This window comes from Zonotrichia leucophrys, chromosome 5 (assembly GCF_028769735.1).
Source record: "Zonotrichia leucophrys gambelii isolate GWCS_2022_RI chromosome 5, RI_Zleu_2.0, whole genome shotgun sequence".
In the NCBI taxonomy this organism is placed as follows: domain Eukaryota; kingdom Metazoa; phylum Chordata; class Aves; order Passeriformes; family Passerellidae; genus Zonotrichia; species Zonotrichia leucophrys.
This window is the reverse complement of record NC_088175.1, coordinates 41,597,846-41,624,586: the sequence shown is the minus strand read 5'-3', so window position 1 is coordinate 41,624,586 and position 26,741 is coordinate 41,597,846. Positions and strand designations below refer to the sequence as shown.

The following is a 26,741-nucleotide window of genomic DNA, read 5'->3' as shown; positions in this document are numbered from 1 at the left end:
GCTGTCTGCCTTTGCTGGGGTCCTGTCCTGGCTCTCCTCCTGTCCTCCACGCTGGTGAGACCCCAGCCCAACACACACAGGGCTGCTGGGTCCGATCCAGAGGAGGCCACAGGGACGCTGGAAGGGCTGGGACACCTCCCTTGTGGGGACAGGCAGAAAGCTGGGGTTGTGCAGCCAGGAAAGGGAAAGGCTGCATGGAGAGCTGATTGTGACCTTTCAGTATGTAAGGGGGTTTTATAAGAAAGACAGGGACTTTTTTCCAAGGTATCCCATGACAGGACAAGGGACAACTTTTAAACTGAGAGAGAATACATGTTGGGATGAAATTCTTTACCGGGAAGGTGGTCAGGCACTGGAACAAGCTCTCCAGAGAAGCTGTGAATGCCCCATCCCTGGTAGTGTTCAAGTCCAGGCTGGATGGGGTTATGAGGAGCCTGGTCTAATGAGAGTTCCTACCCATGACAGAGGAATTGGAACTATATGATCTTCCCTAAACCACTCATGAGTCCATGACACTTCAGCACATGCCAACAGAAAGCCAGAGTAGGCACACAGCCACCAGAAACAGGAATGTGGAAACATGGGAGACTCTCTGATGGGCTTCCCTCCACCAGGGCAGTTCAAGGGTTGGCAAAGACAAGAGGCCCTACAGAACAACTTGCATCTCAAATTTAGTAACAGCCACTTCTGTTTTGACATCTACATTGAATTAACCAAGTAATTCACACTTCAGTATTGGGCTTTAATATTGTATGCAGGCTAACAGCCCCAATAAATATTTTAATGTAATATTTGAATGAATCATTCTTTATTGCACTTGTTACTGCATTTAATAAAAGCTATGTGCTAAAAGCTACCACTTCTGTAGATTTGTTCCTTTATTCCCTATTCTTTGATTCGCTTCATCACTCAAACTTTGAAGTCAATTTCAGCTACATTTGGCAGCCAGATTATGAGCTCCCTGAGAACAGTCATCTCTTGGTATCTGCCTGTACAATGGCTTAAAACAGGCCCCCAGTCCTGAGTCTTTGCTGATGACACTGAGCCTATTCCCCCTTGTAGAGACAGATCAAATGATATTAAGTAAGGGTTTGGACCAACTCCCAAATCCTTGGAAAATGTGAAGATGTTTAATGAAATACAAAACACCATTCCAGAGGTCTGTTATTGGAGTAGGTACTGGTTGTGCTTTATTTACAAAATCCAGAGATTTGTACATAGCAATCTACAGGACAGCATAGGGTTGGTATCAGGAGGATAAGGGACATGCTCAGCAGGAATTGAAGATGCCAGCAAGGAGTCATCCCAGTTCCACAGGGAACCTGCTTCCCCTTGCCTGAGGAAGCCACCAGACCCCTCCAGGGAGAAAAGCAGCAGCAATAGCCAATCCAGGCTGATGTGATTTTTGTTATCATTAAGGCATGAGAACACAAGTGATCGGTGAAGGAGGAAAGAGTAGACCAGCAGGGGTTCAGCACACCATTAAAGGCCATCCTGCCTGGCTCTTTACTTCCAGCGCCCACCAACCTTGCCCTTGGCTCCTGCCTTCTTGCTGCTACAATGCAAAAAGGAAAGAAAAACATGTCAGCATGATGGAAGCAGTGGGGCTCTGTGGCCACTCTGCATTTCTGACTCTTAGGTTTCATCTGCTTTCACTTCTCACATGCTGGGCACACCTGCCATTGACCACATCTTGAGAAAAATATTGTTGATATTGTGGAAAAATATTCCTCCTGAGGTTCTTAGTGTGAAAGACAGGATGTGCATGCCTGAAAGAGATGGACCCTTCCAGACTCCTGGATTACCAGGGTAGAAGTCTAGGTGGTCTCCAAACTAAGCAACAGGTCTATGCAGGCACAGACTTGATATTTTCTGAATACAAATCTGCTATGCACTGGATTTTGATTTCAGGATTTAGAGCTCTATCTAGAGAAATTTTCTCAGTATGAAAGAGCTCTGATGGAATTCCCCATTTGCTCCATTCAGTAGTGGAGGCAAAAAGCTGAACACTTAATTTAAATGCAACTAAGAAGTGCTTTGCTCTAGCAAAGGCAGGGTGGCTATTTGTATTGTGAGAGACAGAGCCTCCAAAAGAACCCAAACAATTTTTTAGGCCTGCTCTCATGTCAGTATCCCTGTCTTGTTCATGGTGTGTGGGAGCAGTCCAGCTACATCCCACTTAAAACACCTGAGGCAAACTCTGTCCAAGAGTTCTTGCACACAGAAGGGCAATCCTACATGCAAGCCACTTACCTTCTGCCTGAGAAGCCTGAACTCAGAAAGGGGCCAGGCAGGAAGTTAGTGGAGTTAGATTCTGCACTAGTTCCCATGAGCAGCACCTTGGTTTGTGGGGCTCAGCACACCCCCAAACCCTTCCAGCTCACACACACAACGATGAGGCTGCTTCTTGAACCAGAGCACATGCAGAGTGTGGGGTTGGGGACCAAGCACAAAGTGGTGGGGAGAACCACTGGTTCCTCCAGGGAGAAGAAAAACATGGGGACATCACACCTGGGGAGATTTTTCTTGTGCTGCCCCATGGATTGGTTCAAGAGCACCAGCCATATTTACAGAAGGATGTAGCACAGTGACAGAGACACACACAGAGTGGATACTTTACCTTTGACCAAGATAGGCTTGGTATATTTGAAAAAACTGATGGTTTACATAAAAGAGAGTATGCACTTTCTGCTTATCTTAAATTGAGTTTCATGTCCCTTTTGCCAGCCTTTCTGAAGGTTCAAAACCCAGCGTAGGAACTTCATAGCTCCTCAAACAAAGACAGAGTCCTTTAATGTCCACAAACACCTGTGATGTTTGATGTTACACCTAACCTTTAGTGTGTGCTTAAGGAGATTTAATAAAGTCTGAAGCAAGAGACTCATTTGCATAACACACTGGCAGGCACTGCTTTGGAATGATAGTGTCTAGTGTGGATAGAAATTAAAGCACACAGAAATCTCATTAGCTCTGAGCATCCCAGTGCAACCTTTTCAGATGATGTCCTGGGAGAATACCATGTCTTTGGGGGGAAAAAGCAGGCAGTGGCCTGTTGTGGGTGGTGTGGTTGCACCCCACAAGAACAGGAACACCCAGATAAATCCTGGCATTCTTCTGCAGCTGCACATTCTGCTGAGGTTTATCAGCCTACAGCTCTGTACAGAATATACCACGGGAAGGTCAAGCCTTATGTTTGGCATTACAACCAAACCCACCGCGTTACATTCATTTGATAAGCCAGGGTGTGTTGGGGAAGTGCAAGGCAGTAACTGGTCACTCCTGTCATCCAAAGATACCACCAAAGATCACTGCTTCATTCCTGGCATGACTTTGGTAAAAAGATACAGATGCACAGAAAAGAGCAAACCCACCACTAGAGAGCTCTCCTCCCTTTCTGCCCTGCAGTTACTTCTGTGAGAATTAGTTTTCTGCACACCCTCAAGCTGTGTCTGCCCCTGGTATCTCATCAATCCATTAAAAATGCTTAGAATAAAGACAATAGACTCAAAAAAGTAATGAAATAGTCTTGTGGTGAAGGCAAGTGGGAGAGCGATGATGAGTGAAAAGAACTCACAACAATATTCCCATTACGTTAGTCTTGTTACACACCATTCCTATAATCTTAGCAACCACTTGTTTATCATTCATAAACAAGGGTTGTATTCCCTCAAGTATTCAAAGCACCTCAGTCAGGTGTTTGAAAAACCCAACAATAAGCAGAGGAAATTTTTGAAGGTATGGTGTGAAGAAACATGATTTGTTCTTGTTAGGTGTTACATTCACTTCAGTTGCCCCTTCATTTTCTTAATGTGAGGCAGGATGGGAGTGGCCTTTCCATCTCTAGCCCCATTTCATTGCACAAGAAAATGTCAGTGTTGAGGCTGAAGTGACACATTTGAACACTGAGAAGATATCCCCAGCCAGGAGCTAGGAAGGGGATATAAATACTTACTGCTTCTGGGCCTGATCAATCCGGTTTCTGAGGGTGACAATCTGAAAACAACATACATGACCAGGGTTTTTAGAGACAAAGAAACCTTGTTCCCTCAAGGAGAGGAGCATTTTACCTGCTGAAGTGCTCAAAACAGGCGCCTGTAGGAGGAATTAGCACTTTCTTGGAAATAAAAGTTCACCCATGGTTGAAGGACAGAAATGTTACTTCTTGGCAATAAATCTGCAACCACCTTCACATGTCAAGGGACAGAAGAGCTAGAATTTTATTACCCTCACTAGAAGTGTTTCTACATATTGAAATTAATCTCCTATGAACTCACATGTCAAACTGCGGGCAGGTGAACTGGAATGAATGTCACCTTGGCCAACTGGAAAGCTCTCAGATGGCTCCATTTCCTGCATGTTTCAATGTCACCTTCTCACTCGTCCCTTATTCCTATACATCAAGTGTTTGTGTAAACCCAAAGATCTTCAGTGGTCTTTGGATGGGGACATCAGGAATGGAAGATGGGTATCACATTCTGCTGGAATACCTTTTGTTGTCTGGCCGAGCAGGAGGTGAGGAGCTTGCAGCACTCACCACTTTCCCAGCCACTCATTTAATAGGAGAAGATGACCTGATGCATAGGAGAGGAAACACCTACCTTGCATGAGATAAACACATTACAGCCTGACTTAGTAACTCAGCTTGGTCTGTAGGTGTGGACTCATTACTGAAATCCTGGGACTCATGTACTGGAAAAGCCCAGAAAACACTAGGATGTATAGAGACTTTTGTCCCTTCATCTTCTCATTTGTAACTGAGTCAGTGTTCAACTCAGTTTTCCTGGACTGAAGAAATGCCCCTGCCATGAGGTATGCTTTGCTTTTGGTGCAATTCAAAATTCTGCACTGGCTCTGCCAGTCTAAGAATTGATGACCCAAATTTTGAATATTTAAAGTCGCACTTGACATTCCCAGTGTGCAAAAAAAAAAGAAAAACAAAAGTCATACATTCCAGTTGTCCCAAGAACTGGTATTACTGGCTCACGTCTTTCCATGGCAAACAGAAAAAACATAAGAGACTGAAATATTACCAGGAACAGGACAGCACAAGCAAGGAAAGATAAACAGATCACTTGCTTTTGTACTTACTTGTGGAAGTTTTATTATTTGTCACAGCAGTTTAAATTGCTATTTTCCAACCAAGTATCTTCCCCAAGTGTTGAGGAGAACCAGTTGTCTTCAGTTTGACCCAAGCACTTAATACTTACCTTCAGTCATAACCTTATGATCGTGACTATGACACTCACTCTCCAATGAAGCACCAAAGAGCAATAGACACTGGAGCTAAAGAATGGCTCTACTTCTCTGTGTCTCACTTCCTTCCTTTTTCTCTCCCTTGCATCCTTGTTTGTGTCTCCTTCATTCTCTTTGCTATTTTCACTTACCTTTCTCCTCATTTTTTTCCTACTGTCATCTTCCCTTTATTCTTCCACATCTAGCTGTGCATTTTCCTTCTTTCCTTTGCTCATTCTTTGTACTTTGTCTCCTTGCCTTTCACCAGCAGGTACCCACCTCTTTGTTTATGCAGAGGTCTCATTACCATAGCATGTACCCCTCCCCTGGCACTGCCTTATTTCCTGTTTTTCCACACCCACTTGGCTGGTAATCATTAAGCTAGCCCTCTGCAGTGTTCTGGATCTAGATAACCAAGTGCCACAAGGTGGAGAAGCTTTCCAAACCCCATAGAATTCCCTATACACAGTAGTCCAAGCTATTACATGTGTATCCCTGTTCCTGCTTGTACCCTAGGTGCATCAGGGTGATACTCCCATGCATGCAATACCTGATTTTGGATAGGGAATTATTTTAAGGTGATCTCAATAGAGCGCATGCTCAGTTCTTTTACCAAATCCCTGTTGGACTCTTGACCCTTTTCCTAAATTACCGCTTTACATCTTTTCAAAGAATGGAAAGGGAGAGAAAAAGGAAGTGAATGGAGAGACACAAGGTCCATTTTTCTCTTTTCTCTCTGCACTTGGAGCCAAGTGCCAGAGCTCCCGTCTGGCGCCTGGCTCTGACCATGCGGCAGGCTCATGCATTTGGTAGCCTTTGCTGCTGCTGTGACACAGGCAAGTTCATTGTACTTACAACTTGGAAAGCTCCTGCAGCCTGCAACGCATTGTTAAAATCTAAGAGAGATTGAGATAGTTACATTGGTGTTGCTCACTGCCTGCCGGCATGTGTCTGTGTGATTGGGAGTTAAATGAGAGCGAGACAGAGAGAGATCCTGTAGGATTTCTCAGCCACTGAAACCTAATGCGGGTGAGTGCCGCCCTATCCAGTGACTGTGTGAAGGAAACATGTCCACTTTCTGTTACCATATGACACTTCAGCCAGGTGCTTCTGTCTGGAGACAGTTTTCAGTGACTCCAGAGAGCTCAGGCCACAGGTAATCTGTCTGGGATGGAATAAAACTTACAACGTTCAAGTTTGAAATCAAAGATGGATCTGAAAATATTACTTTGCAATGGAGGTGTGTGAACTGAGAGTTACTGAATTTTCAGGCCACAGTTACCTATAGATAAACAAGAATGAACAACGTTTCAGGAGAGGGCAGGGTGTCCATTTTCCATTGGGATTGTCTTTCCATGGGGCACTGAAAATCTTGGAAGTGTTGTATTCAATTTTAATCTAAAATGTGAAATTCCGTTCAAGTATGTATGTTAGGGGAATGCAGTTCCAAGCATTTTGCTGCATAAATATTGCAAAGGGTCATTGGAGACCCAAATGATATCACAACATGACTTTTGCCAGATGAACCAGAGAGATTTTTACATTTTGAACCCAGTGCCATTAGCAAAATAGCCTCTCAACTCACCTCATATTTTTTCCTCTTGATCTGCTCTGTAAAGTCATACTTTTCAGTCTCCAGCTGATATAGCCAGTCCCACAGCTCCTTAGCTTTGTCCCTATGTGTTTATGTGGGAAGACGGAAGAAACACATGATATAAAATATTTTCCATGGTTTTCACATCATTAATAATGAATTTTATTTAATCCCATTCACACATCTTCCTGTAAACCCTCTCTGATTTCTTAAAGTTACTCATTTTCAAGGTCACATTTTTCTCACCTTCAAATCTTTTAGACTTGCAGTCTTGTGTGCGTCACACATTAACATAATTCCTCTAAATATTTCCCCCTAACTCCTAATGAAAGATAAGACTGCAGTGGAATCATACAAGAAGGAAGGAGGACTCTGAAGGTCACCCAGATAAGCAGAGCAGCTGCCATTGTGCAATCTCATCTGTGTCAGGGCTGAGGTGAGCCACCTTCATCTTTCAATCATGTGTAAACTCCAACATGTGCAGTCCAAACTATCACTGGATGACTGCTCTGCACCAGAGCACTTAGCTTCCAAACCTCCAGCCTTCATGGAGATCCTGTTCATACCTTACCAGCATCAACTCACCCCCGGGAATGCTACAGATACCAGTCTCTAGGCTTGTTCAGCTAATCCCAGAGCTAGTCCTGTAAGCAACTAACCCTGATTAGCAGGAGAGGCTAACGGAGCTAGAGGGCTGCCAAACCATTTCAACACTTCCCTATATTCCCATTTCTCCGGGTTAAGCAAGGGCATAACTTAAGTGTGTCCCATGATAAATGTCAAGGAAGGCCCCTTCCTCTACCTCATTTTATCACCAGAGAAGACTTCGGGACAGTAAAACCAAATATCGATATCATTCCATAAATTAAGATAAACATGTTACCTCAGCTTGTCTTCATTAAGGTGGTCAATGTTCAGGGGCTTGCGCCTCTCAGCCAGGACCTTCTTCTTCGTCTCTCTAGCTGTTTGCTTCTTTCCTCTCTTCTGATCAGCCTATTTTCAGAACATGAATTAATGTCAGCATTTAGGAATTAAGCCTGAATGAATCAATTTCAACATTGGGCTGTTTTCTCAACTTCTAATGAAGACTGTTCTCAGTCAACCTAATGGTTTAATGTTTTCATGTTTCTTTCATCAATCCATGATTTTTACCTTAGCCAGATAACTGCTGTATGTTGCACCCATGGAGGACAGAGCCTTCTTCTTCTTCAGATCATCCTCAGCCTTTCTCTTGGCATCTTCCTCCTCTCTGCGTGCTTTTTCCTCCTGTGGAGTGCAACACACAAAACAAGTTAATCCAGGGCAGACTCCCAGCTTCCCCAGCAGCCAGTGTCAGTGCAGGGAATGTGATCAGAGGAGTGCATTGATGAGAATTAGCAACTCCTGTTTTCTGCCCTTGCTTTAGAGAGTGGTCATTTCACGTCTGGACTGAGGCAGGCAGAGCCTGTAGTTTTTTGTCTCTGGAGATCTCTCCAGTTAGATGCAGGGACGAGGAGAGGGAAGCAGAGACACTCACCGCAAGCCTTGCCTGACGCTCCTTCTCCTTCTCAGCGCGGATTCTCTGCTGCTCTGCTCTCTCAGCTCTGCGCTTCTCCTGCAGGGAGCAGTGGCACAGGCAGTGCATCACCACCTTGGCTTTACCCACCTCCACTGCTACACCCCACGACCAAGAGCTTTGCTTCACTGAGTGTGAGCCACCTTCTCTCTTTCTAGAGCATGCAGAAGGGTCTCTTGTACAATTCTCAGATATAAAACAAGGGGCTTAGTGAGGGGACAGAGGGGGGAGAAGCCATTTGATGATGACTTGAGCAGTCACTGAACATGACAGCACAGCTTTCTGTCAAAGCAGTTTCAGCTTCTCATCTACAGATGATCTCTCAGTCTAGTACAGGGAAATGCAGTACAAGGACTCACAATTCTCTCCTTGAGGGCAACCAGCTCTTCCTCTTCCTTTCTTCTGGCTTCAAAGTGGCTGTCAATCAAGGCTTGCAGTTCAATCAGGTCTTTGTTCTGCCTTTTCTTTTGGATGTCCTAAAAGAGCAGGAAAACTCATTAAGTCCATATTGCTCTAGTATTATGTTCTGGACATTCCCAGCACCCTGCAATATACAGAGAAACAAAAGCAGAAAGTGTCTGTAGAGTTCCATGGAAATCTATGGATTAATTTATATGGCTATAGGTGCAACCAGACACTCATTCATGCAACAGTCAGGAGTCCAGAAGTGTAAAGGATCCAAACCTCCCATTTTCTTCCACCATATTTTATCCTTGGCTTTGCTTACATACCTATCTTTGCATATACTCAGCTGCCTCCTTTTGGCTTTTTAATACAAATCTTATCTAGAAAATATTCCTGCATTTTGAGCAAAGCAAATATTTCTGTGGAGGTTTTCAGCATCAGAATTTCTTCATTTTTCTAGCAACTTTCTAGGAAGGTATTTGGCTTTCTACTTATTATTGTAATTTTTGCTAGTGTTTCTCGGTAACAGATAAGGGCCTGAAACTTTCAAGCCATTTGCAACAGTGGGACAGAGGATCTGAGATCCCTAAAACACTTACTTTCTCCTCCTTATAATGGCTTCAAAGTTGTGAGGAGATAACAACAAAAAAAAAAGAAATACATAAGACTTTGGCTTAGTCACATTATCAGTGCATTCAGACAGTTTCAGAGAGCAGAAACGGAAATTTAAAATTTGCTGAAATCAAATGGCAAATCAACCATACTTTTGCCTTTGCCTTCACCCTCAGTAATATCCAGTACAGGAGTTATGTGGGTTTGCATTCATGTCTATTACCAGGTACAAAGGATATACACAGCCAGTCTCAGGAATACTTACATCAAAATCTACTTTCTCACCCTCTGGTATTTTAGGAGCAGTTAGTCTGCAGAGAGTCAAAAACAAAACAAAAAGAAAAGCAAAATGAAGGATTTTCATCTTAAAGAATATGCAGCTTTTTAAATAGCCTATCCTGCCCTTCCCTGCCCTCAGGAACCATGCTGACAAGGAGGAATGTTGGTGAAGATAGGGAGGGGTGAAAGAGCGCATCAGTGGAAAAGTACTCCGGAAAAGTCCTAAGGACCACTGTCCTTCCTGGAAGGTCGTACAGAGGAGGGAGTTATCTCTAGAACCTCTCTTTATTCCCAAAGCCCATGGTCATTCCCTACCCCGTGGGAGATGTTGGTCTGTGAGTCTGCCCGTGCAGGGCTGTACACTCCGTCCTGGGCAGCTGGCAGAGTGGGAGGGGAAGGTGCTGGGGCCCAGAGCCAGAAGGTCCATAGGAAACCTTAGTGAAGGAACCTCAACTCAGCCCAGCCCAACATCTGCCACCCTTGCCACTGTCAGCAATCCTGGATGGAGAGGGCAGTTTCCCAGCCATGGCCCCTCACAGAGGATTTACTGTGGAGCTGCCTGTATTTTGGGGTATTGTGAGCCCTCTGCATCTCAGACAGCCCATGAATTCTCTGACTCTACCAGGAACAGGTCTCAAGGCCCAGGCCAGTAACTGCTGTTAAGGCCTCCTCTGAAGGAAGCAGACATCCTGGAAAGGCATGCAGGAACAAACAGATGGATGTTCTGTGAGCCAGAGCTGGATAAAGTCTTCTGGTGGCCATTTGCCTAATAGAGAACCTAAGGGCTTCTGCTAGATCAGGAAAATGATCCCAGGGTTTTGAAACTGTACTTACTTTATTCTGGGCTTCTCCTCTGTATTTGGAAGGATGTAGCAAAACAGGAAGGGAAAAAGAGGAAGAAAGTTAAAACAACAGAGATCACGCCAGCTGCTCAAGTAAAAGGAGGGAAGGGAAATTTAATCTTAGGGGAAACATACAGAGAAACTGGTTAAATCTCAAGCACTTCCAAAACAAATACACACACTCACACACCCCTTTTGCTTGGAGTGAATCTGTTTTTACCCTCGAAACAGAATTTGGCAGAAAAGAATCAACAGACTGTATAAAAGTCCCAAACGTAGCATCTGGAAAGCAGTGGTTTTATGTAAATGCAAAATTATTTTTCTCAAACCATCCTCAAAGCTCTGAGGAGGCCAGCTGGGCTGGAGGGTAGAAGAAAATGATGCCTTTTTCAATCAACACTTTTTTTGTTAAAGTTAACTCAAATTCACAATATCACATCTCAGTGATAACCAGGCTTCACCCGTTTTGTTCAAATGCCTCACACGGAGGCCAGGAGGGGAAAACCTTTATGACATACATTTTCTCCAGGTTCATTGGCTTCCAAGACATCTTAGGGCACATGTCCCTGAGATACCTTGGTGCCGTGGGCATGATGCTTATTCTCCTGCACTGTGTGGCACTCCTCAAACCCAGCTTGGAAAGGCCATCCTCTCTTAGCAAGCATCCTCTCCTGCTGAGGTACATGCAAAATTCCCATGGGCATTAATGGGAACGATCTTTCCATCTCCAGGAGAGGCATAATGCCCTGACAGGCAGGCCAAACCATCACAGAGACAGCCAGCCTGGGCCCTCTGGCAGTGAGAATCGTTGCCTTGCAACAAGTGACCTTTCCCTGGCTCTCAGACATGTGCTGGTCTTATGAGTTAATCCCTTAACATCTGTGATTGTGGTCACCTCCCCTCCCTGCTATTCTTTTGAAACTTTCATCGTTAACTCCAGTGCAATGCCAGCAAGTTCAGTGCTGTTACTCTCACAAACAGAAATAAATTAAACCTATGTGTTTATTCTGGCCCATTCCCTCAGAGACCCAGGTTGACTTTCATAACCATACTCTACATTTGAACTTTCCGGGATGCTGATGAACTCTGTGGTACAAGACTCTCCCTGTGTTGGCTCAGTGAGAGAACAGAGGTAAAAAAGCTCACAGCCTACTGAATCTGGTAAAAAAAAAAAAAAAGTAAAGTAAAAGTAAGAATAACCACTTCAGTAGCAGGTGCATGAGCCCTGTTATCAACATCGTAATCCAGAAAGATATTAAATTTTTAAAAATGCTTATTTTTACCCAGCAGTTTGGGGACTAATAGTGGAAATTTGGAATAGCAAATAGAAAAAAAACTAAGAAAAATAAAATGAAATATTTTAAGAGGGGAAAATAGCAAAAAACTTACAGTGCAAAAAGTTTATTGAGGCAATCAGATGTAAGTGTGTTGGATGAGAAAAAATTGAGAGTGTGGTTGGAAATGGATTATTGAGATAATCAAGAAAAAAGATGTGAGAGATGTGTAAAAGAAATCAGAAACCAACATTTCCTTTTTTTCACTCTTTCCCATACAAATTTCATTAATGCCATTTTAGGGAGTAGGCTTTTCTCATTTACTGCAAGAACACTGCCTGCCAAAACATATCTCAGTTGAGGCCTCCAGATGCCACAGCAATGCTAAGAAAATAAACAGCATGTAATTACAAATGTGCTTTAGACTGCTCCACTATAAATGAAGTCCCAAATCACTCCTGAAGAAAAATACCATTAGCCAACAGCGTGCTTGTGTATTCCTCCACTTATTTGTTTGTTTGTTTTGCTTTTCAAATAGCCAGTGAGCTTTTTAACATGTTAGCTAAATTGCCTTTTACCTGGAGAGAGGAAATGTAATTATAATTAACCAGTCTATCGGGTATGTTATTTACACAGGATTCCCTTCCTTCATGACATACCCAGATGATTTTCAGAGACATTCCTGTTTGGCATAAAGCTGGCAGTTAGTAACACTTCAAAGAGAGGGTGGGGAAAAAGAGTAGACAGGAAATAACTGGTTTTGTTTGTTGATCTTGGTTGCCAGGATTGACACCTGTCTGTCAACAACTGTGTGAATTTGGTTTCAGCTCCCACCAAATCAGCACTCCAACAAACAATTGTAAAAATGAAAAAATAAGTTTAGTTCTTGAAATAAGAAGTTGTAGTTAGAATTCTTAAAGGTACCTCCAGAAAACCAGAAAAAGGGGTATTTTATTAAAAATTAAACAGTAAAAAAATCTATCCTCTGCAATGCATGACCCAGCCTTTGTCCATACTGTATGAACCAAAAGCAGTCCAGGGATGGGATTTATTTTGAAATGCCCCTTCTTTCAAGACACCGAGTCAAGGAACTGGGCCAAAATTTGTTGACAAGCAGGAATTGTCATAGCAAATTCCTGTTCCTGTGGTGGATTTTGACTGACATTCCGGCCATTCTGACTGCGAGCCATGGGGCTGAGACAAAATCCCCACATAGAACCCTGCCAAAAGAAGGCAAGAGACACTGCGAATCCAAATTCACTGCCCTGGTGATTAGAGAGCCTTTGAGTTTCTGGTTTCCGAAAGGCTTTGTGAAGGGAGAAGATGAACCCCCAAAACAGCACCACCCTGCTTGCTCCTGCCCAGTCTTTAGATATTCACCCGGTGCTCTCCTTCTCTGGGAATCCATCTGAACTGCCTTTATTTCACTCAGAAATCCCTGAACACCCTCCCTTAATCCCCCTTCTCAGAAGCAACATCTCTAACTCACACTGTGTCCTTGGGAAAAAAAGGAAATCAATACGCCATTAAAAATAAAAGAAAAGAATGAGAAAAAGAAAGAGAGGGGCTCAGGAAGGTCCTCAGGGTACTTCCCTAAATTAAAAAAGAAGCCTGAAAAGTGAGCAAGAAAATTAAAACAAAAGAACAACAACAACAAAAAAAATCTACAAAAGCAAAATCAAACAAAACACGGAAAAACAGAAAATGCAGGGTGTTTTCAAGTGACCTTGGGCTTTGTCTTTTGAAGCAGCTGCCTGGGTGTTCTAGGGGCTGGGGCAGTCAGGAGGAACCCAGTTACTTCAACAGCCTCTAGAACTCCATGAGAACTTTCTATATGCTTAAACTGCCCAGGGAGAGGCTAAGTTATCTTCCGCAAGAACAACACTGACCCTGCACACATTTAGGTTTGGTCCTTTCACATGAGACCTGTGTGCTCCAGCACCCAAGTATTACAGCCAGGCTATATTTAGCTCCCCCATCTGAATAGATGTTTAATGTTAATAGATGTTTAAGACAATTGTAAGTGCATGGCTGAGCAGAAGTTTACATTGCTGAAGATTCAGGCCTGGAGGCCATGACCACCTAAGGCTGTGTGAGGGATGCATGTCTGTGCAGGGCTCAGCTCCATTTTCAAATATGTCACTATGATTTAAGAGATTCTTTCCTGATTTTTTTGGAGATAGAGATGTTTTGCTGATGAGAGCTAGGACACAACAGATTCTGGCTAAAAGACAAGTCCAGAGCAAGCTTCTGGAGCTTGATTTTCATCATCTACTATCCTAATGAGGATGTAGAGCCTTCTCAACACACTAATGACTCCCCAAGGGTGATTGGATATGCACAGTGAGCGATTCTTTGCAGCAGAGATGTTTTGGCCCAGTTCCTGAATTTAAAATAAAGTGAGGAACAAAACCAGACACATAAAAGAGAGTGAGATGTTAGAAAGATGACTTTGTTGTCCTAAGACAACACTGAGCTACCATCATTGTATTCGCCTTCTTCATTGGCTGTAGGTTGGAGGACAAAAGAAAAAGAGAAGAAGCACAGCAGTCAATCCACAACCAGCACTGTTCTAAGAGCACTGTCCCCACTCCCTCCCTGTTATCCTGGGAACCTTGGACTCTCCGGAGATGGAACAAGAAGGAAAAACACCTTTTTGGTTATTTGACTTGGCTAACAAGCGTCCCTTTCTCCCTGTTCATTGAAATCCATCTAGAGAGAACATTTCCCTCCCGTACTCTCTTTTCTCTTGAACAATGTCAGTGGTTTTGACACTGCTTCCCCAGCACTGAAAGAGAAAAAGGATGAGGGTCTGTAAGCACAACACATACCTTCCTCATGAGCTTCCTCTGCTGTTGTTGTGGTGCAAGCAGTGATGGAAAGACAGGAAATAGAAAAAAAGAAAACAGAAGAGTTATTTAAAGCTCTTGGAATCCTGAAAAAAGAGACCGGGGGAAAAAAATAAAGGAATTAGTGAACTAAGGCAGGCATAAAACTGGAGAGAATGTCAGGACTTGAAAATGCTGTAATGTTAAAGCAGCAGTAAGCACGGAGGTTAAAGGAGGAGACAGCTGCAAGTGATAACTGTGGTTAATGTTTGTTTCTCTTGTTTTCTTCTCTTCTACCAGCCCAGGGCTCCTGTCCTCTCCCTCTCTCACACACATACACACTTTGGTGTTGCACCTAGGTGGAGTAAACCAGAAGTCGTGTCACATACCTGGCTCATGAACTTCAGGTGTGAAGTGTCATGGAACAAGTTGCGATAGACAACAAGAGAATGAGAACAAGAAACCTGTTATTTCACACACCAAAAGAGCTTCTGAGCCAATGGGGAGAAGGGGCAGAGAGGAAAAGGGGAGCCAAGAATGAAGTTAAGAAGTAAACAGGTAAAATATTTACATTTGAAATAACACATAAAGAGACGTCACAGAATAGGAAAGGTAAAAGAGGCAGATTTATGATAATAGTGCAGTGCTTAAAAAACACTTATCATCATATGGCATAAAGTACAACCTGACAGCACAGTGTACCGAGGTTTACCTTGATTGGAAATATGCACATGAACATAGCCAGCACTCTCAAAGCACTATTGGACCCAACGTTTACTACAGCAGTATTTCAGCCATTTGAAATAAACGCAGTGTGGTTCAGAAGCCTGCTGAAATACCTGCTATAACTCATCATCAACGTTCAGCTAACTTCCAAAGAAGCTCAGTTCCCTTCTAGATCTATGGCTCAGGCCATTTTCTTCCTTGAAGACAACACTGATGTCTATATAAATGTACTGCTGCTCTTCAAATCCATTTGCAATGTAAAATTACAAATGGATTACTTCACAGGAAGAAAATGTTCATTAGAAGTCTGCGCAGGTCTACATGTCATTTTTCTGGGTTTTGGCAAAGCAGGAATAGATCAGCAATGTGAATTTGCAGAGCAGCTTTTGCTTTTCAGCCACACACAACACACACACACACAGACACACACCCCCCACCAAATAAATATTTTGCAAAACAGGCATTAAAAACCCACAAATTCTAACAGTGCTTATATTCCCAATGTACAGTCAAATTCTGCCCTGAGATTTTAAATAAACCCTCCCCTATAGGAAGAAATACTCATTCTCATATCACAGGGCAGAATTTAATGCATTCCACAAGGAGACTTTTTGCTGACCTGCCCTTTCACAATAGCATATGTGTGTTCCCCCAGTTTTTAGTGAAATTTTCATGCAATGAGTAAGTTTCCTTACTGCTGATTACACTTTACTGAGAAAAAATATTAAACTAAAATAGAACTACCCCAAAGGCATGCAAGTTATAATCCGTCCTTAAGTGATCAGTTGTTATCCCCTGTCACCTTGTATTCAGTTCTCACACACACCATCCCAGCAGACAGACACCAGGGAGTTTAGAAGTTAAATCACATACCTGGAGGGGGGGCTTCATTTAGTAGGATGTGTCAGGGGAAAAACACAGGAAAGGAAGATAAAATAATTAGAAATAAGTTATTCAGGAAGGGACCACCTCAAACTTTGGTAAGACTGGGTTGGAGAAGTATAATTTGCAGACCAAGTTATAGGGATAGACTGTTAATAAGAGTGGGAAAGTAGTGTAATTACAGTGGGATATGAGGTAGATAGGAAGGAGATGCCATAGAAATAAAAGATAAAGGGAATTTGAATGTTGATGATTTGCAACCGTTGAAACCATGCGAATTTATAAACCATGGGCAAGTGTAGTAACATTGGTGATCCTTAAATTTGGAAGAAAACATACCCAAGAAGAGAGATTCACAGGCATTCAGTGTTGCCTAGGTTTCAGCTGCCCTTTTAGCTATCAGAGCTGGCATGAGGATGTGAGTTACTGGAGGAGGTTCTGCTTTGGCTGTATCCCTATGCCTGCACCTGAAGCTCCACCATCTAAGAATCTCTGCTAGCAGATTCCAGGCTTAGCTCTGCAGAACTGGCAATGTTTGTGTCTGCACAGAGCTTGTCTTTGCTGCAAAGGACTAGAACTTCTTGAGTTTGTGTGCCAGAATCCTGCTGCAGTCCACTCTCTGCAAGTGTAAGCAGCTTGGGTTTCTGCAGCTCAGGTACCCCCATAGCTCAGGGGCTATGGGGTAATCACAGCCCTGAAAGTTTTCAGGGACACTAATAAAGCTTGTTCTGAGCTTCTTAGATGGTGATCCTTCAGTTACAAACAATATTTATACTTTCCTATAGGGAAAATAAGTTTCAGGGAATTTCAAGAACGGATTGATTCTTCATGATTCTGGTATTCTTCAACATCTTCAAATTCCTATGTACAGAAATGCTTCGGATTAATACATAGGAATTTAGATGTCACAAACATGAGCTTGGTTAGGTGGAAAGAGTCAAGAAGGAAAAATGAAAGAATTAGAGCAAGAATTCCACAACAGCAACAGCTGTGACTTGTGCAGGCTAAAGCTGTGACATAGAAGATGTGGTAGGCAAAGACAGCATTAATAACAGAGAAACTAATAATCATGCAGTTACATGAAAAGCTGGGACAGTCTCCTTCTGGCATAAAAGTTTTTTGTTAAGCTTGTTATATTTACATTGTCTTTTGGTTTTATTGTGCTTTATGTTACAGAAGGAAAAGAAAGCATGGGAAGGCTGTGGTTATGGCTTTATTTCTTATGATATTATGTTAATACCTTGTGTTTTGCACAAATTTCAAGCTCATACACATTTGTCAATGCTGGAGAACCAGCTCTCAAGCACTGAGTAGCAGTTCAATAAATATCATGGAAGAGAAGTACAGAGGCAGGCACAGCAGCTCTGATGAAGGCAATGACCTTTAGCTCGAGCAAATCAAAGCCAGAAAAACCTTAGGTGCAGATTAAGAGACAAAAATGAATATGATTAAAAAGAGAAGGATGTGAAACAAGAAGCAATGAGAACAGGAGAGACATGAGAAGCAGTGAAGAGATGAATGTTGAAGTATTAAGTCATGTAGAAATCAATCAGCTTTCACCTCACCCCAGCCCTGGCAAGAGCACCAATCTGCTCTGAACTAGGAGGCTGGTCTCCCTCTGTGGACAGCAGAGGGAAATAGCTGGGCTGGGAGGCTGCTGGGATGTGGCTGCTTTAATAAAGCTACTCCAAGGGGCACAGAATAATTTCCACAGACAGTTTAGAGGACTCTGCAAGTTCAGTTTCTGTTTTCCCAGGTAATGACAATTATAGCATTCCCATATGCACTGTGAGGATGCTCCAAGTCCGGTAACCGCCTGTTATTACAGCTCATACATTGAGATGTTTGTCTGCAAAAATGTTACTACATTTTTCATGCAGCAGTTAGCTTTATCCTCATTATTATGCATCACAGAGTGATGAGGAAATTATGACTGGTCAAAGGTGTGAGGAAGCTGCAAGTTATAGTTTATCGTTAATATTTGATTTTTATGTTTACTTCCACCTTTGAATTCCTGAGTATAATACTAGAGTTACTGTTAAAATTTTCCAACATAAATCAGAGTTCCAATTAAATTTCAGTATTTCAGAACACACATAGCTGAGATTTTAGTTTTAAAAAAAATAGAAACATTTCACAGCCATAAAGGCTGCAGAGATATTAACATCTCTGAAGCAAAACTTTTCCACTTTTTGCCTTGTGGCAACTTCTTATTCCAGATTTGTTCTTGCATTACACTATATATACCCCACATTATCCATAAAGGCGATGCTTCAGAAGCATCTAAAATAGAATTTTCATTTCAAACTCTGGAAATCTTCCATAAAGGAGAGAGGGGGAAAAAAAAGTTGGAACAAAATGTTTTAACTAAATAAAAACCATAATTTTCAAAAGCTGTCAACAAAGTGTTCCTCTTTTTTTTTTTTTTTTGGTTGGTTGAAAAGTTTCCATTTTGTCCCAATTCAGCACATGACCCAATTGTGGAACTGCCAAGTGGAATTGAATTTCCAGCAGACAATAACCCTTCAGATTGACGCAGAGGAATTCAGAAGTCACATACCTGGTTCAGGGACTTCTTTAAAAGGGAAGTAGCAGGGAAGGAGATGCAAAGAAAGATAAGAGAATTAGAGCAAGAAACAGAGGATAATTAAAAACCCTTACACTTTCCTTTGCCAAGGTGGTGGAGGCAGGGTTAAAGGGATAAAAACCATTAATAAGATTAAGTGAGAAATAGAGGGCACATGTGAATGTCAATTAGAATTGTGGAGAGGAAGGGTTGTTTGAATATAAAAATGCAAATGCCTAACATATATATTCATAATATTATAAATCAAATGCCACTGTAGCCTTTGGCAGACAAAAACATTACTTGTATTTAAATTAAGTCCATTACCCATAAGTTTCAATGTGCAAAAAAGGGTATAGACAACCTGCTCTTATTCATGTGCATAGAAATCCCAGCCACTGTGGAAATCAATGGGCTCTGAGGAGCTGGCATTGATTTTCTTGGTGCCCAGGATTTCACCACTGGTGCATGGGGCTGCACACCAGTGTGGGAGGGTGAGTACGAGCATGGTACTGCTCTCCAACCTGCAGGATGAAACAGCCCATGGAAGCCTGGCTGGGCAAGCACAGAGGGGCAGGCAGAAGGGCAATGGAAAGGTAAATGGGTTTGGGCTGCCAGGCTGATGCTTTAAGAAGCATGACCTTCTATTTTGCCAGACACAGAGATTGTCTTACCAGATCTGGACCATAATTCTGGTTACAAAATCAAGTAAAAATACAACCTTGCCACCCTCCTTTTTGCATAATGCCCATTAACCCAGAAACATCCCAATGGTTCTGGAAAAAGCACACACTACATCTTCTCTCAAATATGCTCCAACCAAAATGATGCCACTTACTCCAATCCTTACCCCAACAGTAAAATCTAGGTATGACACCATGTCACTTATTGAAACGCTCAGGACTTTGAGTGCAAGTGTCCCCACACCTCCATATACTCCTGCAAAAGTGAGCTCTGTCTCTGCAGTGGCAGAGGAACTGGAGAAGAGTGCACCCAGCTGAGGAGCACAGTATTTCCCCAGGACACAGCTCTAACCCTGGGGTGTGGCACAGAGGAAATGGTTTGAGGAGCACCATCCCTGTGCCAACTGGTGTCCATTTGAGTAGCCTGGCTAGAGACATCAGGTGCTGCTGGGGAACACATGAGCAGTGCCCAGCCTGTGCCTCAGGCATTGTTTTCAAACAGCAGTTAGTACTCATTACTCATCACACCGTGTATCCTATGAGAGCAAAGCAACCGTGCAGAGGATATTTTTTGCATCGGCTCATCTTCAACCACCTCCAGAATTCCTGCACGAGTTACTGCTCCAGACAGAAACAGAGGAATTCACAAGTCATGGCACATACCTTCCTCATGAGCTTTAGCGTGTGGGAAGAGTCACAGAGCAAAATACAAAGGAGATGAGAGTGTTAGGAGCATCAGAACAACATTTCGCTTGGGCAAAATGGAGGGGGAGGGAAAGACTAAGAATACATTGCAAGGAAATAAAATGAGTATGGATACTAAAAGCAGTACTGGAAGTGAGGGTGCAAATGGTCTGAGATATTAAAAACATAAAGCTGATTTAAGCAGTCATATCAGATTACATTTGTCTTACACAACCATTCCTGCAGTCCTGCCCAAAGCCAGGAGCAGCATGCTGTTTCATAACCCTGATGCTTGCCCAAGTGGATTTACATCCAGAGGCCAGCAGGTTTTGGGTAGCTGCAAGTACTGCCATGAAACAGTGGCCTAGAAACTCCATTATATGAACAAGAATACCATCTTTAATCATTTGCAAAGCTAAAGCATCAAATTTATCATCATTTGCCCTATACCACAGGGTTTAAGCTGAAAAAAAAAGACATGTGGAAAGACTATTGTAAGAATATCAGCCAATCATGAGCATTTCTGTCTGCAGGCCAGATCCACCCCAAATGGACCAAAATAAGCCTGCCAAGGAGACCCAACCAGTCTCGGGGTAGAGACTTTCAACATTCATCCTTTTAAGAGGTTTACATTTCCCAGCACTCTCAGGCTTTTATTTCATGCGACAGTTACCACATACATAGACAGCACATTCAATGGCAAGACAGAATGTGACAACAGACAGTACAAAAAACAAAATGGAGGCAAGTGTTGTCTATATTAATATGCCTATTTGTAACTCCTGCTTCCTTTTGTCATCTTATGGTTTGCTGGCTAAGCCAAAGCTTACTCTTAAAGGCAAGAATTCAGGAGTCATGTCACATACCTTCCTCCTGAGCTTCTTTAGGTGTGAACAGCCACAGGACAGGATGCAAAGGAACATTAGGAGAAATGCATTAATACATGAGCTGAAATAGGCTGAAAACGTGTCATAGGCTGAAAATTCTGCTCGGGGGAAAAGTTTTATCCCAGTAAATAACATGCTAATGGCCAGGAGGGGGAAGGAATTTGAGGCACCTGTGGTTGGGAGACAACTTCCCTTCATGTGAAGGGAAGAAGCAAAATTCTATCTGACAGGGAAAACCTCACAGTAAGGTCATGCTGGAATATCTCTGTGGTTCCAGTTTTAGAGGACAGCTCCTGTCCTTGCCCAGATGGGCTTTATGGTGAGCCTTGCACAGGGCAGGGGTGGCAGAGAGGCAGGGTTAGCACTGAACTGACTGCTGGACCTTAAATTGAGATTATTCCTGTGTGTTCCGGCGGTAGAGCCCACCACAGAGGGCACGAGGAAAGCAAAGACAGCAGAGGCAAAAAGGCAAAGTGACTGGTACTGCTCCTCCTGCACCACCCTTGAGGCCCCACCACCACCACCATGGAGACAGCAGGGAGCAGTTTGGAAGGTGATGGCACATACCTGCTGGAGGAGCTTCATCAGGTGGGATGTGGCAGGAAGCAAAAGCAATGAGATGGAAAATGAGAACAGTTAGACTAAAGTGTGTGTGAATGCAACAGAGGGTTTAAAAAAAAAAAAAAGCACAGGATGTATGAAATAAGAAAACAGAGGAGGAGATGAAATGGAGACAGGTGACCAGAGCACGCACAGATACAAGAAATGTAAAACCATCTGGACCTGGATGCTGTAAAAACTCTGCAAACTGCTCAGAGTGGGCCTGTTGTGGCACTACAGACAGGTTTACCCTGTTTAAGTATGCCCATAGCACAAAGCTTTGCAAATACGGAACCAACACACCCTTTGGCTCCTTGCACCTGGAGCACCACATCCCAAGCCTCTTGAGTGCAAAGGGTGAGTTTCTGTTCCAGCCCCTCTCCCACCCTGTCTGTCCCAACTTGCCTATTTGTGGAGGCAGCTGGGGTTATTTACCAGCACCTACATGGTTATAATTCTTTTATGCATATTATGTACATCATGTATCATGTATTATAGCTTATAAACTTATAATATATATGATATATTTTATACATAATATGACATTATAGCACATGTACTATATAACATAGGGCCAAGCACATATTTTACCACAGATGGATTTTGACTTCAAAATCCATCTGATGATGATCTGCCAAGCTACGTAGGAGAAACCAGTTGACACCTGATAGAAACCTTTCTAGCCAGACCCCAGTTATTCCATGGCATACAAATACCCAGGGCTAAAAATCAGCCTCAGAGCACGTTGTGTCTTGGATAAAGGGATGGTATCCACATTTTCTGTGCTGCTTCCTCCCCAGAACTGGAGCAGAGGTGTCTGCACAGATACTCAGGGATGTGGGGTACCCTCAGTGAAATTTGTGCAAGGGACAAGAAAATCCCTCAGCCTTCAGAGAGTTTGTCCCAGCATCTTTCTCTTGTCTCTTGCTTTCTTCTATCACCTTGCAAAATCGAGGTGCACATCATCCTGCTGGTGCAGGAACCAGCAGGGCCGAGATGCTGCTTCACCTACCTTCCTCCTGAGCCTCTTCTGTGGGTGGGAAACATCACACAGCAAAAGAAATGGGAGGAGAAAAATTAAAACAGGAAATAGGTTATTGGAACATTCCTGAGGTTTGCCAAGCTCCCAGGCCGTTATGGGTAAGAATACACAATGATGGAATTACAGGGTGAGAGAGAATTAAAAATAACATTTTTATGGGCACATTATGGGGTTATAAATGTTACTGAAATATGGGAATATGACCACAAGTGAAAACCACATAAAAAGGCACCCAATATGTTATTCTTTATTAGAGCTGGATAAAATCCCCTAAACCCAACTTTTGGTGAACTTTTAACCAAAAATAAAACTGTTGCATTTCTTTTGCTTTACATTTTTTGCTCATACGGTTAAAATTTTTCACCAACACTTATCAATTTTTGAAAATTCTAACAAATTCATTCCTGAATTTTACCAGATGAATATAAATTTTGCAGCATTTCTCCCTCCCTTTAAAATACTCATTTTGACACCATTGTGCCAAAAATAAGCCAAACAGTTCAGTATAAAAGGTGTAATAAAACAAATATATATATATGCTTGTTTCCATACACATATATGCATATGAACACATATATATTTATATTTATGTGTGTATATTATATACATTTTTATATGTATATATCAATGCATTTTATTTCTTTCATATATATAAATGCTTTAGTTTGATTTTTTTAATAAATAAAAATAAAATGTTTAAATAAAACAGGCCAAATTTCCTACCAGCTCAATAAACAACATCAATGTCCACTATTGCATTGATGTCTGTGGCTCAAGACAGAGTCCTGACACTGGGTGAGAAATATTTGATCTGGATTTCTTTACACACGTTCTCCCTCTACACTGAGAGAGAAAGAAAGCAGAAGCCATGTCACATACCTTCTTCCTGAGCTTCAGGTGGCAAGTGTCATGGAACAAGAAGCAACAACAAGCAGGAAAATGAAAACAGAAAACTGTTAGAAACTGGTGCTGGGGTGAGCAAAGGCCTGGAGAAAAAAGGTGGTTAGAAAGTGATGGAGAAAAGTTATATGGAAAAGAAATGGATGACTTCAGAAAGAGACACAAAGGTCAAGCAAAAGTATGGAGCAAAGAGAAGATACAACTCAGAGGAGCCATTCATGCAGATTAAAAAGAAATTCACCTGCCTATTAATGTCATATCAGTCATTAAAATCTTGAAAACAAAAAGTAGATGGTTAGGGAAGAAAGAAGAAAGGAAAAAATTGCTTTTCCTTTAAGGAAGGCTTGTCTGTAGGAGCAACACCCTTCGCTTGCTCTTTTGTCATTTGACAAGACGTAAAGGATGGAGCATGAAAAATGCCTTCAACCTTCCTGGCTGTGCCAGTCCATGCAGGACCAGAGAGACAGATAATGACTGAAGGCAGCTCTACAACCTATTTAGTGTCTCTATTTTCTTTTTCTTGAGCCCTTGGTCCCTTCTGAAGCAATGCCAGGGGAAATAGTTGCTTAAGGCTAATGTACCTTATTGCAGTAGCAGAAACTAGTCTCACCATGGCCACAGCTGCACCTCTGCTCCCACCACCACTGATGGGAATTTGCCTGTTGCAGCAACTTGGAGGAATCCATGACCAAAAAAAAAAAAGAAAAAACAGAAAAGAAAAAAAAAAAAAAGAAAAAGCTCTGCTGTGTGTAAATCCCCAGAATGGACATTTCTACACAGACACAACTCTCTGTCTCTGAGCTGGTGTCATACCCTCCATGTGCAAATATTCCACCTCCAGTAAAGGGTTTTCCTTTTGACCCCTTAGAAGATGCCTTAGGCACTAAGGGCAGATCCTGGGAGAAATTCCAAGAGTTTGGCCCTTAGCTCTGTTCCAGACACCTTGGGAAAATGAAGGATGACAAATGGCACCTACACTTGTCTGAACTGAAGCCAGTGTGCCAAAAGTGCCCAGCAAAGACAGTGATACATCTCCAAATTATCTTCTCCCTGCTGCCTGCAAAAGGTGAGAAGGGTTTTTCATGCTCCATCTTTCCAGATCAGCACTCTGTCTCTCACAGCTTGTCAAATCACATTTTGCCAGCTAAAGGCATGGTAAGAAACTTCATCTTTGCCAGTTGGTTTTCTGCCTTGCCTTTTCCATCCTCAGCAGTGCCCTGTTGGCTGCTCCTCAGGAGCTGGACAACCTGCTCTTCTTTTCAATTTCAAAATTTAAATGCAATCTGTGGACACTGCCAAAATGAGAATGGCAGGATTTCACCAATGATACGTTATGGGGGCTCTGCACCAGTCCCTGCTCTGAAAAGCTCCAAGTTTATGGACAGATGAGCCCTCAGCTTGTTCACCATCCTCTCATACAAATACTCCATTTCACTGTAACATGAAGGCTCTGCATGTGTCAGCCCCAAAAATCTTGATTGTTTTTTTGTTTTCCAACTGGTTTACTGATTAAGTGTTTCAGATTGCCTTTAGCAGCAAGCACCAAAGAGAAGGGTGAAATGTAGACAAGAGAAAAGCAGGGCCAAGAATCAAAGAAAGATAAATTACGTTCCACTTTTTTTGTTACCTTCTTCTTCGTACTCCTCTGCATTGAAATGGGAGAGGGGGGAAAAAGCAGACAAATCAACCATCAGCCTTGACACATCTGTAGAACATTACCCATGACAGAGCCCTCTGTGCTCACAGGGCTGCCGGGCAAGATGGTTTCTGAGAGGCCACTTGCAAACCAGCAAGTCAAATAACAAGATTAAATGACTTTGAAAATAAAAAAAGAGTAGCTCTAAAAAGGGGAAGAAGATAATAAAGTATTGGATTTTTCCTTGGGCAATGGAAACTCAAGGTTAGACGTGCATTAGAAGGGAAAAGGTAGCAGAGAGGGCCTCTGAATATAAGAAAAGTGTCTATGTACCTTGCTTGTAAACACTGTGGGCATTTACGTTCTAAAACCAGAATATATTACACATACAGAAGCTTCAAAACAAATTGCCAGCAGATGGCAGTGCCCTTACAAAAACTAGCATCGTCCCCTCCCACCAGAGCATCAATTTGGGGCTGAAACCCCACGGGCAGCCCGCCGCACGGATACGGCCAGGGTGCTACAGGTACTGTAAAAACCCCAGAAGCTGGTGACAGTCAGACAGACAGGAGCACAAAAAGAAGCTTCAGATTTGTCTAACCATAACAGCTGACATAGCCAGCAAATGTTGCAGGTTTGCACAGAAGCAATTATAGGCAGATTTAAGACTTACCCTCTCCTTGTTCCCTGTGAGAGAGGAAAAAAAGGACATTGAAACGAGGTAAGTATGTATCCCGTCTGTATACTGATGTCAAGCTTTAAACCACACACTGAAGCAACCCAATGCAAGGTGGCTGAAATTCTGTTGTCTGCAGGTCTGTCCATGATTCCTCTGATCCCATGACTGCCCTAAATCTCCCTTCTGATGCCAAAATGTCAAATGATCCCATTGGGTTGGGTCATTCTACTCTGAATTTGTGAAAGCAAGGCAGAGACCCCTGCAGTGTGGGTTTGACTCCCCCTCCTCCAGGTGCAGCGCCATAGCCACAGAGGGCAGGCTGAGCAGGGTGGAAGTGCTTGGGGAATGCCCTGTGCTGGACAGGGAGGGGTCTTGGATGCTCTGAGTCAACATGCTCCTTCCCCACTGCCTCGGGGGTCTTCAGGCTGAGCACAGAGCACAGGGATGCCCTGGCTCTGCTCTGTGGGGCCAAGCTGAGCAGATAAACACACAGACAACTTTCTCTCTACTTACACTTCCTCGGTATCAGACATGTTGGCAATTAGTTTCTAGACAAAAGAGAAGAAAAGGAAAAAAAACAAGAAGAAAAATGTTGTTATTAGTGAGTGCACCTTATAAAAAATACCAAGGCAGAAGCAGATGCATTGACATTTGAGGACAAAAAAAGCCAAGCACCTGCTTTCCCACACACCAACCAGCTCCCCACCAACACTGACATTTTGGGAGAAGCATAAACCTTTGCCACCCATGTCAGAGGACAAAGGGAGGGGGAGAGGAAAAGATCATCTGGAAAGATAAATCCCATCAATTCAGCTGCTTCCCACAGGCAGTCCCA

The 26,741-nt window shown here is 42.8% G+C and overlaps 1 protein-coding gene across 1 annotated transcript; it reads right to left on the bottom strand.

Moving 5' to 3' along the window:
* Positions 1–1,193: 1,193 nt before the first annotated feature.
* TNNT3 (troponin T3, fast skeletal type) lies at positions 1,194–26,439 on the bottom strand. Its single transcript, XM_064714910.1, has 15 exons — positions 26,420–26,439; positions 25,901–25,914; positions 25,219–25,236; positions 15,011–15,022; positions 14,625–14,645; positions 14,274–14,300; positions 10,512–10,530; positions 9,664–9,709; positions 8,741–8,857; positions 8,343–8,420; positions 7,979–8,092; positions 7,710–7,819; positions 6,818–6,908; positions 3,953–3,993; positions 1,194–1,555 (listed from the first exon to the last, which is right to left on the bottom strand). The coding sequence occupies exons 1-15, from the start codon at positions 26,437–26,439 to the stop codon at positions 1,507–1,509; spliced, it is 777 nt and encodes a 258-aa protein (XP_064570980.1). The 3' UTR covers positions 1,194–1,506.
* Positions 26,440–26,741: the final 302 nt, after the last annotated feature.

Coding starts and splice junctions, on each gene's coding strand:
- TNNT3 (XM_064714910.1), bottom strand. CDS start 26,439: ATGTCTGATACCGAGGAAGT. Junction 8,421..8,740: donor TTGCCCTCAAGGAGAGAATT/GTGAGTCCTTGT, acceptor TGCTCCCTGCAG/GAGAAGCGCAGAGCTGAGAG. Junction 6,909..7,709: donor CTTAATGAAGACAAGCTGAG/GTAACATGTTTA, acceptor ATAAACACATAG/GGACAAAGCTAAGGAGCTGT.